Source organism: Stegodyphus dumicola, chromosome 7, assembly GCF_044657685.1.
Source record: "Stegodyphus dumicola isolate Sdum_Otavi_A_Nest chromosome 7, ASM4465768v1".
Taxonomy (NCBI): Eukaryota; Metazoa; Arthropoda; class Arachnida; order Araneae; family Eresidae; genus Stegodyphus; species Stegodyphus dumicola.
In genome coordinates, this window is record NC_140774.1 from 32,665,169 (window position 1) to 32,682,391 (window position 17,223).

The 17,223-nt window shown below is 31.4% G+C and overlaps 1 protein-coding gene across 3 annotated transcripts in view; it reads right to left on the reverse strand.

Moving 5' to 3' along the window:
- Window positions 1–5,093: 5,093 nt before the first annotated feature.
- Window positions 5,094–17,223, reverse strand: part of LOC118186842 (uncharacterized) — a 37,016-nt gene continuing 24,886 nt past the window's right edge. For all 3 annotated transcript variants that reach the window (XM_035357003.2, XM_085820066.1, XM_035357004.2), the window contains exons 6-8: window positions 13,262–13,408; window positions 11,569–11,693; window positions 5,094–9,092 (exon numbers count right to left, since the gene is read on the reverse strand). In XM_035357003.2, the coding sequence (XP_035212894.1) occupies window positions 7,527–9,092; window positions 11,569–11,693; window positions 13,262–13,408 (1,838 nt within the window). In that variant the 3' untranslated portion in view covers window positions 5,094–7,526. The remainder of the gene's footprint in view (window positions 9,093–11,568; window positions 11,694–13,261; window positions 13,409–17,223) is intronic.

The following is a 17,223-nucleotide window of genomic DNA, read 5'->3' on the forward strand; positions in this document are numbered from 1 at the left end:
GAAGGATTTAAAGCATTAAGCATTTAAAAACTGAAAATGATTAGAAAATGAATTGAACTTATATCACTTAATGCAGTTTTAAACTAATAAAGTTAATTAATAAATGTCATAAATAAACTGTTCTTTTTTCATAAAGTTTTACTTACAATTTTTCATGAAAAATAATATTCTAAAAATGTTTAGAGAAAGGAAGATAAGTAATTGCATGGAATTACCACTATAAATTTTTTAAAATTAATTGCCAAATTATTTTCGTTTACATTTGTTAATCTGATATTCTTTTTAGTGAAAATTATTTATTATAAAGTGTTTTCGTTTATTCTTAAAATGCCGTTAACATTTTCATGTACACCGTCCATTCAATTATTTGGATGTGGATTTGTTACTTATGACGAAAGCCAGTTACGTAATATTTCAGAAGGGGTTTGGATTAATTAGATTATGCAAAAGCACACTAGGAGTATTCTGCTTAAAAGAAGGAACGCTTTCGTGAAGTTCTTTCTCAGAAACTGGTTAATATCTACGTTATACATTAGGAAAATTATTAAATCCCATGCAGCCAGCTGGTTCGCCGTGTCGAAATACTAGTGTTCAGCGACTATACCGCAAGGCACTAATGTTAGTTCGGCAGGGAAATATTAATGAGAACTAGTTCTTTTTACATTAGTGATTGGAAGATTCAAATTTAAAATTATACCCAGAAAATTCAAACGCGGATTTTTTTTTTTTTTTTTTTTTAGAAATAATATATAATTGCTATGAACCCTCTCAGAAACACTGGCATCTCCCTAAGACTACCAGCGTTTCTGTAAACAGAAATAAACATAGGTTTTAATCATTATGCAATTATGCAGGATGATCAGTAGATAGAAAGAGTTCAGCGACATGCGGGGAGTGAGGTGTGGGCGGGGCCAGTGACGTTAGCGGGAGCGAAGCTACGTCATGCATGGTAACACCATGGAGGTAGGAAGTAAGATGGAGTCGCCCTAAACAAGTTTCTCCCGTACCCTGCTCTGAAGCACCGGCGATCCCTACGTGGTGACCAAAACATTGGGTCATTTACCATTGAGTTCTATGGAATTTGACACGTTCGGATGTAAGTATTTTGTAATTACGTCGTAAATATACATATAAATGTATATATTTTCTTTTTCTACAACACTTAAGAACCATTCTACAACACTAAACAACATTTCATTCTGAACGGAATTAAATGCTATACTTTTCACAGGACAGTTTTCTCAGAATGGTTTAATTTGAATGAAATATTTTCACAAGTTTTCGTTAATTACATTAGAAAAAAAAATTAAGGTAATTCGATTTTATTCGGTTAAGGTACAAAAATTAAGATCAAAGTTTATTGTATTATTAATATTAAAATTATGCATTATTTCTTTTCTATTTATAGAGCTTCTTCCTAAAATACTTTCTTAAATATGACATGATTTTTTGCCTTCTGAGGCATCTTTTAAATCGATAAATGTAAGTCAATTTATAATTAATGCTCTATTCGGTTCATTTTAAATTAGAGAATTATTAGGAATTAGCGAAATACTTTAAATAAGTATTTCGCTAATTTCTAATAATTAAATAGGTATTAAATAGTACTTGACTTTCTCTGAACATTTCTGAAAGGGAATAAAATAAGTTTTTTTTTTTTTTTTAAGTATTATTTAAAACTTGTAACTGAGTTATTATAAAATGTAAGGGGAATAATTCTTTTAATTATACTTATCAGATTTTTTTTTTTACCCTTCATTTCAACAATACATATTCCAAAACTCTTTATTACGTTCTTAAGTGCGCATCTCATAGCATTTGCTTTACAATACCTTTTAACAGATCGCTTTCCAAATACGAACAATTCTTGCTTAAATAGTTTTATGACGTATTTGTCAACCGGATTTCAATTTATTTTTACAATTCAATATTAAGGTTATTATATATTTAGATAACATTTGTAATCATTATAAATTAGATACATTTGATAATTAGATTTCTTCACAGTACTTTCACAGTTGTTTATAAGTGAATAAATTCTTCATTTCAAATACATTTATAAATAATTTAATGAATATTTAAGTATTTTGTCAAAGGCAGATACATGCTTTTTGCAAGCACATGCATAAATACCCATACATATTTCCTATTTTTCATTTCCGGCATGTGCAAATCTTTAATTTCTGTGCATTCACTATATTTTTCGTGTAAAGTAATTTATACTAATTTAGCATACACCCGAAAATTTTACATAAAAAATATATATGAATATAATTTGAATGAAAATTATAAGTATTATTTTAATACCCACTCAAAGGTCAAATTTTCTTCAAAATGCCTCCACGATGGCATCTCTCTCTTTAGGCAGATAGCCCTTGCATGCGTTACTCTATTTAATAAAAACTTAATCTGACCTATGTGCCTAATTACAAATATTTTAACATGCATAATTTTATATTCCTACCTCCATGGGTAACACTGGAAAGGGTAGAGATTGTGGAGGAGTTCGTATGCTGCTGCTATGTAATTGGATTAGGCAACATTAAAAGTTTAGGTTTGAGCGAGTGGCAACCGTAGTAACGGCAACCGTGGGTTACTATTACGACGCGGCACTATCCTTTTCTGCAAAGAAATTACTGTTAAAAATATTGTAAAAAATAAATTTCATCATCATACTTTTTACACACACATATATAATCATTTTTTTAATATTAGTCATATTAATACTTATTGCTATAATTTTAAGCTATACTGCTTTAATTTTACGGTCTTCGGTACTACTAATGTTTTAGTTTGAATAAATGAATATCGGATATTTCGTTTTCGAGACCGAGATTTGAACCCGGAATGAAAATATCTCATGAAATCAGTAGTTTAATCTTTTGACCACGCCGCCCAGTCCGTATGGTGGTCAGGGAAGTTGACTGCGATGCCGAAGGGCTTGGGTTTGAATCTCGGAGAAGGCAAGGCTGTAACTGTCCGTTCCTTCATATAGGAAAGGCGATGGTGGCCCACCCATTAGGTGTCTCCTTAATAAAGAGACCATCTCATCCGGCCATTGTATAGATTAATGGACTGGGTTACATTTGTATACCATCTGCCATTGGCCAAAAAAAAAAAAAAAAAATCTTTTGACCACTGGTCTGATGGGATATAACTTATTTGTTATATTTTACGAGTGTAATTACTAAAATACGCATTTTGTATATATTATTCAAGGTTAGATGTAATTTTTAACTCTTTTTAACATTAGTGATCTTCAACACATTCTGTATTTTAACTTAATTCAAGTATTTTCTGATCGTATAGATGACCTTTACTTGATTTTAGATGTAACATTTTTAGCTCCTGTTGCACATTTTAAACTTCATAATTTCCAACATAGTCCTAATTTTAACGTAATTCATAATTTTCAGATCATATACCGGACTTTTATTTAATTTTAGATGCAAATTTTAAACTCTTTTCTACATTTTAACGTTTTTAGTTTCCAATATGCTCTGAATTTTAACTAATTTGCTATATTTTCACATTATGTACATGATTTTCATTTAATTTATAGCTACTTTTATACATTCAGACCTTCGTAATTTCAAACATACTTTAAATTTTAGCTTAATTCATATATTTTCTGACCAGATACATGAACTTTATGTAGTTTTAGATGGTATTTTTAACTTGTTTCCTACGTTTTAAGCCCTCATAATTTTTAAAGTACTCTAATTTTAAACTTGTTTATTGCATTTTTCTACCCTATACCTAACTTTTATTTAATTTTAGAAGTAAATTTTAACTTCTTTTCTATTTTTTAATTTTTTTTAGTTTCCAACTTATTCTGCATGTATTTTCACACCATGTATATGACTTTCATTTAAGTTTTAACTACTTTCATAATTTCATAATTTCATTCGTAATTTCAAACTGGCTCTTAAGTTAGCTTAATTCTTCTATTTTCTGACCTATATATGAGCTTTATTTAATTTTAGATGCTATTTTTAAATACCACTAACAAAAAATCATCTTACTGCATTATGAAATTTAACAGTGATAATTAATTTTTTTCGGTGTAAATCGACTAAGCGTACAGTGACAATTAACTCGGCAGGCAGCAAACTAATTAAACAGATGGATGTTTTTCACAGCAAAGCATGCGTGTGACATGGGGAGAAATACTTCCAATTTGAGCTTTTTAAGGCATTATACTGTATTATTTTAGCATTTTTTTTTTTTACTGACAAAAATCTCCAGAATTCACGTGTCGGTAAAATCGCTCCTATTCAACATAGGAGCGATTTTACCGAACATAGTTTTCATTACAAATATTTATGCCGTCTTTCAATCCAACATTTAAAATCCATTTTAGAAAAATTCACATGAGCACTTGGTGGCTTTCCACTATGTGATTTGTTTCAAGTGCTGAGTTTTTTTACTTTAAATTTCTTCATCCATTTGCGCATATTCTTTTTGCCAAAGATATCGTCTCCGTAATCATTCTACAGCCTTTGTTAATGTGGACAGTATGCATCCTTTATTTATTATGAAATCAATTAACATCATATTTTTTGTAAATCGTATCCATTATTTACTTCTAATGAAAATAGGTTTATTTCGCGCTTGTATAGATAAACATTCTAATAACATGTGAAATTCCAACTATTTGTATTAACTAATATAATGAATGCATAAGTCGAATTTCGCATTGTTTTCTGAATGATTTTCGTAGATGCGTTTTTGCACTTTATTTTCTAATTAAGAACAGGCACTTTATTTTCTAATTAAGAAGCCAAATCTTAATATACTGCATGAAGTGCATAAAATCAAAATTTGTTTTGTTAGCAATGAATGTTGTCAAAAAGTGTTTCCTTTCAAGGACAAATTCCCGAAGAAAAATATGAACATATGTGTAATTTTAGAATATATCAAACAGGTGTCGACATAAGAAAGAAGTGTACTAAATAAAAATCCTGTTACGGAGCATTTTTTAATATGTAAATGAAACATGTGTCATCTAACGAGGTATTTTACAGAGCATTAGTGAGAGATATTTATATTCTATTGTTATTCCTGCAGATTACATTCAAAGTAAAGGAACATTGCTGCTACATATAGCTTTATTAGAAATAAATACATTACATTATGACAACACATCAAGATTTATATAATGTAACAAATAATAAGGAACAAACAGAATACTGATACCAAGTTATAAACAAAAGCTAAAAAGTCTGAAAACTTCCGAATTAGGCCATTAAAGAACTGGCGAATACAATTCTTTCCTGAAAGCATCATCCACAATGGACACATCAGAACGTGATCATAGTTTTCACCACCACATACAAATAAGGCATATATTAGTTGAAAGTATTTTTTATTCTAGTTAGGTGTTTAGTTAAACCATTTGACATAAGCCTCTGTGATTCTACGCATGATATACTGCTGAACATATTCCATCATTCTTCAGTGTTATATCATGCTTTACATTCAGATCTACTTTTTTTAATTCTGATTGATAAGTTTCACAGTTTTTAGGTAAACATGCATTTTACTTGTCTCTCGAGGAAGAGAATTTTGGAAATTCTGTTCCTGAGTTTTGGTCAAAACATGTAACGCCGCTGAACCCTGGTAGTTCGACCTGGGTTCGAATCCCGGTGAAAGGGGGTTGGCTGCGTGGTTCGTTTCCGTGGTTTTCGCCACATGTAACCTGGATACGAGCCAGTTTCCCTTAAAAAGTCCTCACCAAGGCATCCCACCCCATAGGCAGATAGCCCTCGAGTTGCTTTGCCTTAATCAATTAACCTAAGCTAACCTAACATTCTTACAATATATACTTTTGCGGCAAAATATTTAACACGTCTAATTGTAACTGAAAGACCTATGGTTCTATTCTTGGAGAGCGCGCTGCTGACAATTTACTTTTTTTGTTCCAAAAGGCCTCTAGACTCTACAGTCTTCAATATCATAAAAGTGAATTGTTGAATAGTGCTAAATAATCATTTAAAAAATTGTATAATTTCCTCAAAAATATTCTGAAGCTACTGTTGTTTTAATCCTATGAGTATCACAAACATAATAACTTTCTAGCAACCTATACTGATATATGTGTAAGATAAAAATATATCGATAGCAAAATTTCTAAATTTGTTGTCTTTAAAATAAAACCTAATCGTTATGTTGAAGTTCTGCAGAAAGAAAGATTGCATGCTTCTTTATATATACATATGTTCTTGTTGTCAAACATTTTTAGCCAACACAGATTAAGTGGCACAACCCGTGCGGCTGTCCTAAAACTTTTACATTTCATTAAGAAAGGAGAAGTAGCAAGTGGGGAGGACGGAAGCCGAAAAGCAAATGTGACGTGTTTTAAGATGAAAGATGAGTTCAAAGCAATCTGAATTTACCTTCACCATAAGTTAGTTTCGTTTTTCTTAGTTAGTTAATATTTAATCTTCTAAAGCCATTCTTAGTTAAAGCCATATGTAAGTTATCTGTGTCATGAACTTTACGTAACAATCGTGTGGCAGCTTTTAATTTTGGAATGACACAGTTTTGAGTGATTTATCATAAAAAATTAATATTTTTAGGACAGAAAGGGGGAAAATAGCCAAATTAAAATGGCAAGTTAAACGACTACTGCAAATTAAACTTATATTATTTTACATATTTTTAACTTACACATATATCACATTTAATTTTGCTCAAACGGTGGTATATTTTCTTAATATTGGTATTTTTCTTTTCAAAACTTTTTTCGTTCAGAAAGTAACAATGCAGTTTTTAAAATCGAAATTACTCGTGTGTTGATTTTTTACGTCATTCAACAATGAGAATTTAATTTTTTGAATTGGCTTTCTTTCGAGAAATTTTACTGAATCTGAATTTTTCAAACAGCAGCTTCTTTTAATATTAATTTATTTATTTCGTCAAGTTAAAAACTAGATAACATACTACGCAATATTATATATCATGAATTAATAGGCACATATTCTCTTTGAGATTAATTTTAGTCACTTTATGATTTAAAGTTACGTTTTGCAAATAATATCCGATATTTTTAAAGCTCTTCTTAAACTCGTTCAAAGTTTCTTTTGAAAATGTTCGTAGAGCAATAAGAGTTTTATTTTGGAGTAGGAGATATGAAAACGGGCTTTGTCCTTGAAGGGACTGAAACTCCAGACCTTCCGATTGCTAGCAAGATGTGCTTTCCGATTACACCGCTAAGGCACACGGCAAGGAAGGAGAAATACCTTATATGTTCCGTAGCTAAGTAAAAATATTAAAATTTTGCTGTAATAATAATAATAATTAATAAATATAATAATAATAAACAAAGCCAAAAATACGTATTTAACTAAGAGGTCACATTTTTTTTAAAGACTGAAATAAAATAGTTTATGCGATTTCGTAAAATCCAAGTAAATTTGAGTTAGGCATTTTGATTTAAATCTTAATTTAGAGATTTTTAAATCGTCTGTTTATGGAAATCAAAACTGATGTGATTAAAACTGATTTAATATCAGTTTTTCTCTTTATTTAGATAGGTGATTACGATGATAAGAGTTTTGCAATGTGGATCCGATGAAAGTGCTTATATTCTGATCCATTAACAGTTGTTCGAGCTTCCATCTCTGCCAGACTGTACCAACAGAATTCACCAGGAGGAACCATCCTCCTTTTCCAACTTTGCCTGGTTTGATAAAGATTTCTCGCACGCCAGACTCAGATTTTAATATACGCTTAACTTCATCAACATCATGAGTAATGAATGACTGAAATATTTCATCGACCGGTACTCTGAAGGGGTAACTTTCTTCATAACTGCCATCTTCTTCAAAAGCTGTTGAAGTATCATTTACTAAACCTAAGTACCTATAATCTCTACTTACAGCTACAGCGGCATAAGTTTGTAAAGCTACAGACTGCAGATTTAGTTTAAGGAAGTTATCACAGTCTTTATGTTCCTGTGATAAAGCCTGAGAATTTTCAAGAAATTTAGTCCCTTCTGAAGCATAAAATCTTAAAAATTCTAAAATGAGCTTCATTGGTGAACAAGAACCTTTCTTCTCACAAGAGCATTTATTTCTTTTGAAAGAGCAACATTTTTTCCTGGAATTTTCTTGAAAATTACTTGAAATTCTCTGAATGAACTGATCACAAAAATCATTTTCACTTTTTATTATACCTAAGCTTTCAGAAGATTTCCTTATCCACTTTTCTACAGTGATCTGCAATATACTGGTACAACAACAGACATAAGATTTCTGTACAAAATCAGAAAATTGTTCAAGAAGGTATATATCGGACGTTTTAATAAAAGACATTTTTGGAGCTGAAGGAAACCTTCCGAGATTTCTTTCACGTACTTCACATAATATGTCACTCACGATCCAGGGAAAGCTAAGCACAGATGTATCAGAATTACGGTATGTTACCATGTACCAGGCAGATGCCATGCGATGTTTAATATCTTCTAAGGAATTACCAGATTTTTTTAATAAAAAAAGACATATTTTGTCGAATTTCAAGCGTAAACTTTTGATGTTTTTCAAGAAATAAAGTTTACATAATTCTGTTACATCGTAAATGTTTTGGCTAGAGTCCTTGGTTTCACTTATATATCCAGAAAGCACTTCGATTTCATTTTTTAAGCCATATTTCTTTAAGATGCTTTTTACTCGATTTGCGTATTTTTTCCTGAAGTTGTCAGCTTTCTGTTCATATATCTCCCATCCAGAATATTCTAGACTTGAATCAGGAAAAATAGGTTGATTCAAAGCATCAATTCTATTGACGCAAGACTCTAAATTTCGTGCTACCCTGAACAACAAACCTAATGCATTTTTTGATACATAACTATTGTTTAAAAACCCTTTCTGCATAAAGTCCGGATAATATTTAGGTCTTTCATTTGGCTGCAAACTGCAGGTACTTCCAGATTTAGCGAAGTCTACTGCTAAAGCATATTTCTTGGCAATATCCATGCAAACTTCAGAAAAAATTCCTTCTTTGTCTGCCCATGCTAAGTGCGCACTGCCTAAGATGCCAACATCACCATTCATGAGGTATTCATAAAAAAAGTCTGTCATATCAGATACCTAAATAAGAAAAGAAAGAAAAAAGAAACGTTTTAAAAAAAATTTATAATTAATGAATTTTCCAATTAACGAATTTTTATATGTACATACTTTACTTACTCATTAAAATTTTTTTTTATTATTTACTGTTACTACAACAGTAAATAATAATAAAATAATACATAAAATCAGAAAATGCCCAAAATAAATGATTGGCATAGCCACGTAAGAATGACGATAAATGCCCACAACATCTGAGTAAGAGTAATGCCAAATTTTAAGAAATTTATATTCAGTTTTTTTTAGCATAGTTAATAGCAAAATAAATTCTAAGTTATATATATATATCGGGAACAACAGGCACAAACGTTTAGGCAAAATATTCAGACCAGTTCAAAGATGAATTCAGTTCAGAAAACTGCCCATTTGGGAAATAAACTGGGAACACAGGGAGTGCTAGAAAGACATTTCTATAGCATTTGGTCTATTTTTCAGGTTGTATATATGCCCGAGCATTCTCTGACATCCGATTTTTAAACACATTTCAAGAAAAGGTACCTGTGCATCGATCACATTCATCATCTATGCTATTCGTAAAATAAATACATTCTGTTCAGTCATAGGTACTTGGATTTCCTTATCTGTGATGAGATAATAATTTAAAATTTTGAGACAGTATCAAGTAAAAATATTTTTGTGCATCATATGTTCCAATAAATTATTCTTTGACACACAAGAGCGCTGGTTTGTTTATAGGGCAAATTAGATGAGCAACGCTTGTAGGATCCTATTTAATTTTACTAATAGTTATTTTAATTTGCGAGCGTTTCCTTGTAGAGACATTAGAAGCAGGAGACGTGAAAAATGAGCAACGACCTCGCCAGGAATCGAACCACGGACCTCTTGAACACGCGCCCAGCGTGAATACCACTACACTACGAAGACATGCTATAAGAAAGCTGGAGAAATACCTTATATACTTTAACTGTCATGTTGAAAATCTCCCCCTTTTAAAGGGTGACTGGAGATTTTAGGGGGCCCAATCGCCAAATCCTGGGTGTTGAGAATCATCATCCACCACCCTTTTAGTTCGGGCCCACTGTAGAGACATTAGGTATTTTTAAAGCAGGAGTGATGAAAAATTAATAACGCCCTCTCCAGGAATCGAATTACGGACATCTGGAATACTCGCTCAGCGTGCAGACCACTACACTACGAAGGCGGGAGAAATACCTTATATCCTTAATTCTCTTATTTCCCCTTTCATGTCCTCGCCAGGATGTAAATGAAGTAAGCGAACGAGAATATTAAAACTGTTGGAATAAAAATGTAAGGCAGAGCGTAATTTCGCTAGTGAGAAAGCACGTTGGCTATTTTATTCTATAGCTGTTAATCATAGTAGTGGCTACACATTCTGGCCGTCTAGTTAATATATCGCAGGTGTAGGTTTCTGAATCAGTCTCTTAGATTAAACTGAATTGTGAAGTCTAGCACTACATCTTTACCTTTAAATTTATTGCTAAATTATCGTTTAAGTTCTCACCGCAAGTGGAAGGTATTTGGTTGTAAGCACGTGAGTTCGTGCCATCTGTTAACTAGTTTGTAATTAATAAAAAAGTGTTTTACACCTTTCCCTGTTGTATTTCATATTCACGTCCATGCGACAATTCGCAAGGTTAAGTAGTTCATAAAAGCAAAACACACCAGATCTCGCCCATTGGCTGAGAAGATGTTACACCGGGAGTTTTGATTTTATTATAACAACAGAATCATTAAAGATATGAGCAATGTTATGGCAGTATACGTGCATTATCTTGCAGAAATAGCAATAAAACTGTCCTCTCTTTTCGTTATGCAAAATAGCTTTAGAAATGTCGAGAAGATAAAATATATTCTTAATAGTTAAAATAAAATATAATTCTTTATATATTCTTAATAGGGATACATTTGACTATTTGATCTTATAAACTGCATCACATGTTATTCTAAGTCAGGAGTGATTCTGTCCCTTTCTTCGGTCATAAAAGATCTTTGGCTACCCATGAAGAGCTTTAGTAAAATATAGTAAAATAGTACACAAACATACACATGATAAAATAATAAACAAATATAATAATTAATAGTACGTATCAGTAAAACATGTATTAAAATAGCGTAAAAAATATAAGATCTTCGAGCGCCAGAGCCTTTTTCACACGCCTTTAGCGATGTACCAGCTCATTCTCATTCAGAAGAGCGTGACTCTTATGAATGAGAAAGAATGATACGCCACATGTAACTGAATACGAATAAAGAAATGTTATTTACATGTTTAACAACTTTATATGGTTCCTAAATAAAACTGACACCAAATGATATTATTTTGTACCTACTAAGCCCTGTTTCAAATGATATCAAGAGTTTGGAATGACACGCCTAGGCTATTACTGTGCATTAACAACAGTTTCATTATACATGACAAATTTTACTAGAAGAAACAACTTTAAAGGTAACTTACCGTGATTTCACCTTCATGTATAGTTTCTTTATTAGGTGTATATTCCATGGGAGGAACATTATCGTTTGGAAACACTAAATCATCTAACCATATAACTATGTATTCATCGCCATCGAGGTCGGAACCTAAATACATAAATCATAAGAATAAATGGAGAGGAAAACATACAAAAATGTCATTCATTCATTCTAGTAAAAAATTCAAGTTTAAAAAAGTTATTATTTTCTTTTGAAATTCGATGCAAATAATTTCGGTTAATATAGCAAAAAACAAATATTGTTATGCTAAATCCGTTTCATTATTTTACCTAGATAATACCGCTTCTGACCTTAGAAGTACCCAAGCCTAAAATGGCTGGTACTCAACATAAAAAAGAAAACCCATTTATTGCATAATGTTTTCCATTTTCTAGAAACTTCTAAGTCTAGACTATTCCAGCTCGTTCATCAAATGTATATAAGCGGTTACTTATTCAGTTCGAATAATAAGGTCTTGACTTGAAAAATTGAGTACTTTCCTTTTAATTTATACGATCTTCTTGACAGTTTAGTGGAGGCGCCGGGCAAATCAATTACTACAGAAGAGTTACACCAATTCTTCTGCAGTAGTAGTAGCAAATCAATTACTACAGAAGTCTACGTATTCGAGGACTTCCCCCCTGAGTTCGGTCTCTTACAAGGTCCGAGTAGAAAATTGAAGAAGATGGTTGATGGGAGGAAAGCCAAGCAAGTTCATTTGGTTTCTCTACATTCATTCTTGAACTATTTAGGTTAATACAGTAAATAAAGGTTGGAGATTTGAGAAATATAGCATTGAGAAAAATGATAGAAATTTTTCTCTAATAAAGTTTCATATCTCAGAGACGATTAAAATCACAAATTTACGGTTGTGAAAAAATATTCCGCAGGAAGAATTTCACCGAGAACATTATAAGTAAATAACACGCAGAAAATCGAAACCCAAGGTCTCTCCTCAAAAAAAAATTCCAGAGCTCAAAGAAATTTGAAAAATATTTTTGAGCTTAAATCCATAAATCGAAAGTGGAATAGTCCGTAAATAGGAAGTGCAACTTGGAAAGTACATTAGAACTATATATAAATAAATAGTTGCATTCATTTATGTATTTTTAGAGTATAAAACATATTAAAAATTTATTGATATATTATGAATTTTGCAGAATAAAAACAAAAATAAATAAATAAAATCTGAAAGGATTCAAGATGATTCATCTGAAAGGATTCTTCCCAGCTACGTCACATAAAATTCAACAGTAAAATCACAACATTTTTAAAGCAACATATATTTAGAATTTCCTATGGAGTGTTAAGTGCCTTTTTTTCAGTCTTTTCTCAATTTATCAGATCAATGTTGAATTATTTTAGTAAAATGATTTACACAACTTCCTTCGCCTTTTTATTATTAACTTTGTTTTAGATATCTCTTTCTCCGCACTTACGCCACGCAAACTTCATAGATTATTAAGTATTGTAATATATTTTTCGTATACACTATATTATTTCTTTAAAATAATATATAGCGATAACATTTGGCGGCAATATCTTTTTATTCGAAAAGTGATTCTAAGAGAAAAATAAGGATCGAGACTAGTAGTACCGCTGATGATAGTTACTTAAATTATGACATGTCATATTGTCTTTTGTAGATTTTAATTAAAGAAAACCTTTTGACATACCTGCCATTTCATCTGGGTGTGGCCTTTTTCCCTTAGCTGGGAAAACAATGCAATCCTTAATATGATGTAGGGCAGGGACATCTACTGCTTGCAACTTCCTGACATCCCCTGGATGCATGCAAGGATTTTTTGTCACTACTACTGTTCCTAAAACATTATAATACCAATCGTCTCAAAAATAGAAATAAATAATATGCACATAAACAATATGCACGCAAACCATATAAATAACTTAACTAGCTATTTTTAATACCATAATGTCTGTCAAGAAAATATAATTTATTGATTTGAGAATTCATTCCACATATTCAAGGCTTTCCTTACTCAACTTTATGATTTTGTTAACTTTTTAACAACATTTTGCCCTTCAAGTTTTTTCCTGTTTTTGTTTCTAAGAGCGCTAAATATCCAGATGTCTTATTCATTCAAGTATGATGTATTTTATGAAACCATAACTTGTTGCAATTGTCTTAATTTTTAGGAAAAATAACAATATTTCTGAATTAGTATAGTACCATGAGGCGCCACATTTCTACGATGTTTGGTAGATTTTAAGAATGTTGAAATTTTATGAATACGGTAAGATCTTGGATCACGAACGCCTTGGATCAAAAAAAAAAAAAAAAAAAAAAAAAAACGGTTCACGAACACATTTTACAAGCAAACATTCTCTCAAATAATGAGGATATCTCGAATGATGAAGATATCTCGAATGATGAAGATATCTCGAATAATGAAGATATTTCGAATGATGACGATATCTCGAATGATGAAGAACAAGTAAACGGGCAACAAATGACATTCCAAAGTGCAATTCCATTCCATAACACCATCGAAGTAAAGTATCATAATTCTGCTTTTATTAGACTTTATGCAGAAAAAAAACTGAAAATACCTCCTCTGATATTCTTGTGCTACAAAATGATACTTAAGACCAAATCAGAAATTGGAAGTTTAAATTAGAGTTTCCAACACTTCCTGAAAGCGTTTACTTTGTGAAAAATTAATTTAAACGTTAGCGTTAATAAACAGTATATCAATTTAAAGATGATTTTTCAATTCACAATTTTTTAATAAGAGAATTCAGTAGGATGATTTCAAGAACACAAAATAGTTTTTCAACTTCAGAGAATTGAAAAGGTATTTTTAAGGCTTAAAATAACACAATAATTTTAAATATTACGCGTAAAAATTCAAAAGAAACTATAAAAATAATATAAATATTTTTTTAAATCTCATTAACTAAAGTTAAATTTAAATTCAAAAGAAAAAATGAGCTAAAGTTAAAAATATAAAATATTTTACAATAATCAATCAATTTTAAACATGTTTCGAATTAGATAGGTATTAATATTCAATTGTAAAACCTTTGTTTTTAATTACTAATGCAAATCAGTTAGCCATACTACATCCGTCTTTGTCAAAGGTCATTCTTCGGAATTGATGATGAAGTATGAAATTACAAATTCAATTAACTTTCTTTATTTTTTAGGCTATTCAAATCGGCCTTCTGTTTCAAAATCATCCACATATTATTCACTGCAATTTTTGAATTGATTTAGCAGAAACCGTCTGTCTAATTTTCGTCTTGGATCATTGGTTTAGAATATAATTGCAACATGCCAAAGAGCAATTCTATCCAATAAAATGGCATTATCACAATATATCAAATTTGACTTGAGCAATATGTGAAAAAAAGAAATTACTTTTTTCTAAGCAAAAATATTAGTATGGAATATAAATTTCCTTTTAAAATCTAAGATTTTTCGAGTAATGTTTGAAGCTTTCATATGATGCCTCAGCGATTTCCAAACTTTCCTGACTGATCCACCCAAGCAAAAAATATTCAGCTTTTTATTTACCTTTTCATCACTAAGGTTTATCCTTTAATTTGTATAATTGCTTAAAAATGATTACTCATAAAGAGGCATTTAAGGAGATTTATACTCTTACAAATATATTAAATAACAAAATATTACGGTAATTCTCATGAAAAAAGCTTTTTATTTCTAGTTTGATGTTCGACAGGTAGGAGGTCGCGAGTTAAGAAATATGATGGTTAATATTTCGTTAATTAGCATGCTCTATGATTAAGAATTCGGAAACTTTTGCTGTATATTACGTATTTACAGCATTTTATTAAATTTTATAAAGATTTTATTTTCAAGGTCTAATATTATATACCTACTTCCCTATGCGAGTATTTACAGTTTAATTTTTTTAAATGATATGTAAAAAGTTGTAATGATTTCATAATAGTTTTAAACACTTAACCTGTTTCTATCATTAACTTTTTTCCTATTGAACTCCTTTCTTCATTCCAATTTCTCCAGAGTTATTCAAGTGTATAATTAGATAAAAGAGAAGTAAAAAAGGTATCAGGCATATTGTTTGATTGTTTGCTCAAATAAAAGTTTGCTATTGCTCTTGACCTATGCTATGTTTAAAAGCAAATTATTATCTCTGACTAAGCTAGTTTAAAGATGAGTAGTCTGTGGGTAAATGATTTAAGGAATTTATAGTAATATCTTTCTTGATTTTCTTAAGAATAAAAATTAAAAATTGCTATCACAAGATGCCTTCTTATCAGATTTTTCATATATTTACTACTTATAATTATAAGTTATATTTAATAGTTTATTAAATATGACAATATTTAGTAGTTTTATAATATTTAATAGTTTATTAAATATAAATTATAATTTAACCAATTAATGATTTTAACGTTTCCAAGTTTTAGTTAAGCCTAAAAATAAATCTGGAATGAGAAACCGATGGCGATATTTACTGGTTAAAGAACTTTGACTAAAATTTAATTATCTGTTAATGGACTAACTTAAGTAATGCAGATTGAAGATATTTAAACTAACTAGATGTATCTTGCAATATAGAGATTGTTCCAAGATTATAGTTGCAAATTAAAATACCAGGCAACCAAAAATAATTCTTGCCGTTCTTGTTCGTCAGAAACAGACAGACATTGCGCATAACACTAAGCTTTAGATCGCGAAGTAATCTACATCAATGTTCATCTCTCTTTTCCAACTTTCCTGTAGGTGTGCAGTGCCTTGTCGAGAAAACTCGAGCGTTTTTGATGCAAAGAAGTTAGTGATTGCCGCATTGTTTGCCACAGGTTATCGCAATTCAACGTAGAAGAATTTCTCACGGAGGTGGCTGTCCAGGGACTGGAACAAGTGATAATTGGGTCGACGCTAGATTTGGCGAGCCAAATATCTTTCAACCAAGTTGCTGGAGTGTATCCCCTGCTTTCCTTGCAAATATGACCTCGTTTGATCAGTTTCAGGAGCCTGCACAGTGGCGTTCAGTACACTCTTGCGATTAATCGACACTGGCTCGTTCCGCTGCAATGCATGTTACACTCGTTCCAAATGCAAGCTTTAAGTGATCGTGTGGTATTAGTAGCTGTAGGTGAATATTTCACCAGACACAGAGCAGGATCTTACGTCGATACAGAAGTAATCTTGATGTGGAGTCACAGGTTCACATGGGGACAACTAATGTTTAATGTAACACTCTCGGGAAATATCATACTAGACTCATGTTTCATCACTCATGAGCAATCGCCCACGACAAACAGTCTGTCACTCATTGTTCCTTGTTTCGGCTGCCCGACGATGTGCCGACGATGCCGACCCATTTGCTCAATCTGTTTCTCTATGCTGGGAAGGTAAAGTCTAACTTTTTTTCAGAAACCTGGAAGTGTTTTGCAAGCTCACCACATGTTTCACTACTTTCGTTCTTTATGCCTTCACGGCCTCGACATCCATGACCTGTGGTCGCAAACTTCGGGGTTCATCACAAAGGCTCAGATCTCCAGATCTGAGTTTCGAGGAACCAACGCCTGCATTCGTATCTTCTTGAAATGCGTGACATATTCGACGACTTTATGCGACTGCTGACAGACCTGTCTTAAAATCTTACATCAAACCACCAAGGACGAG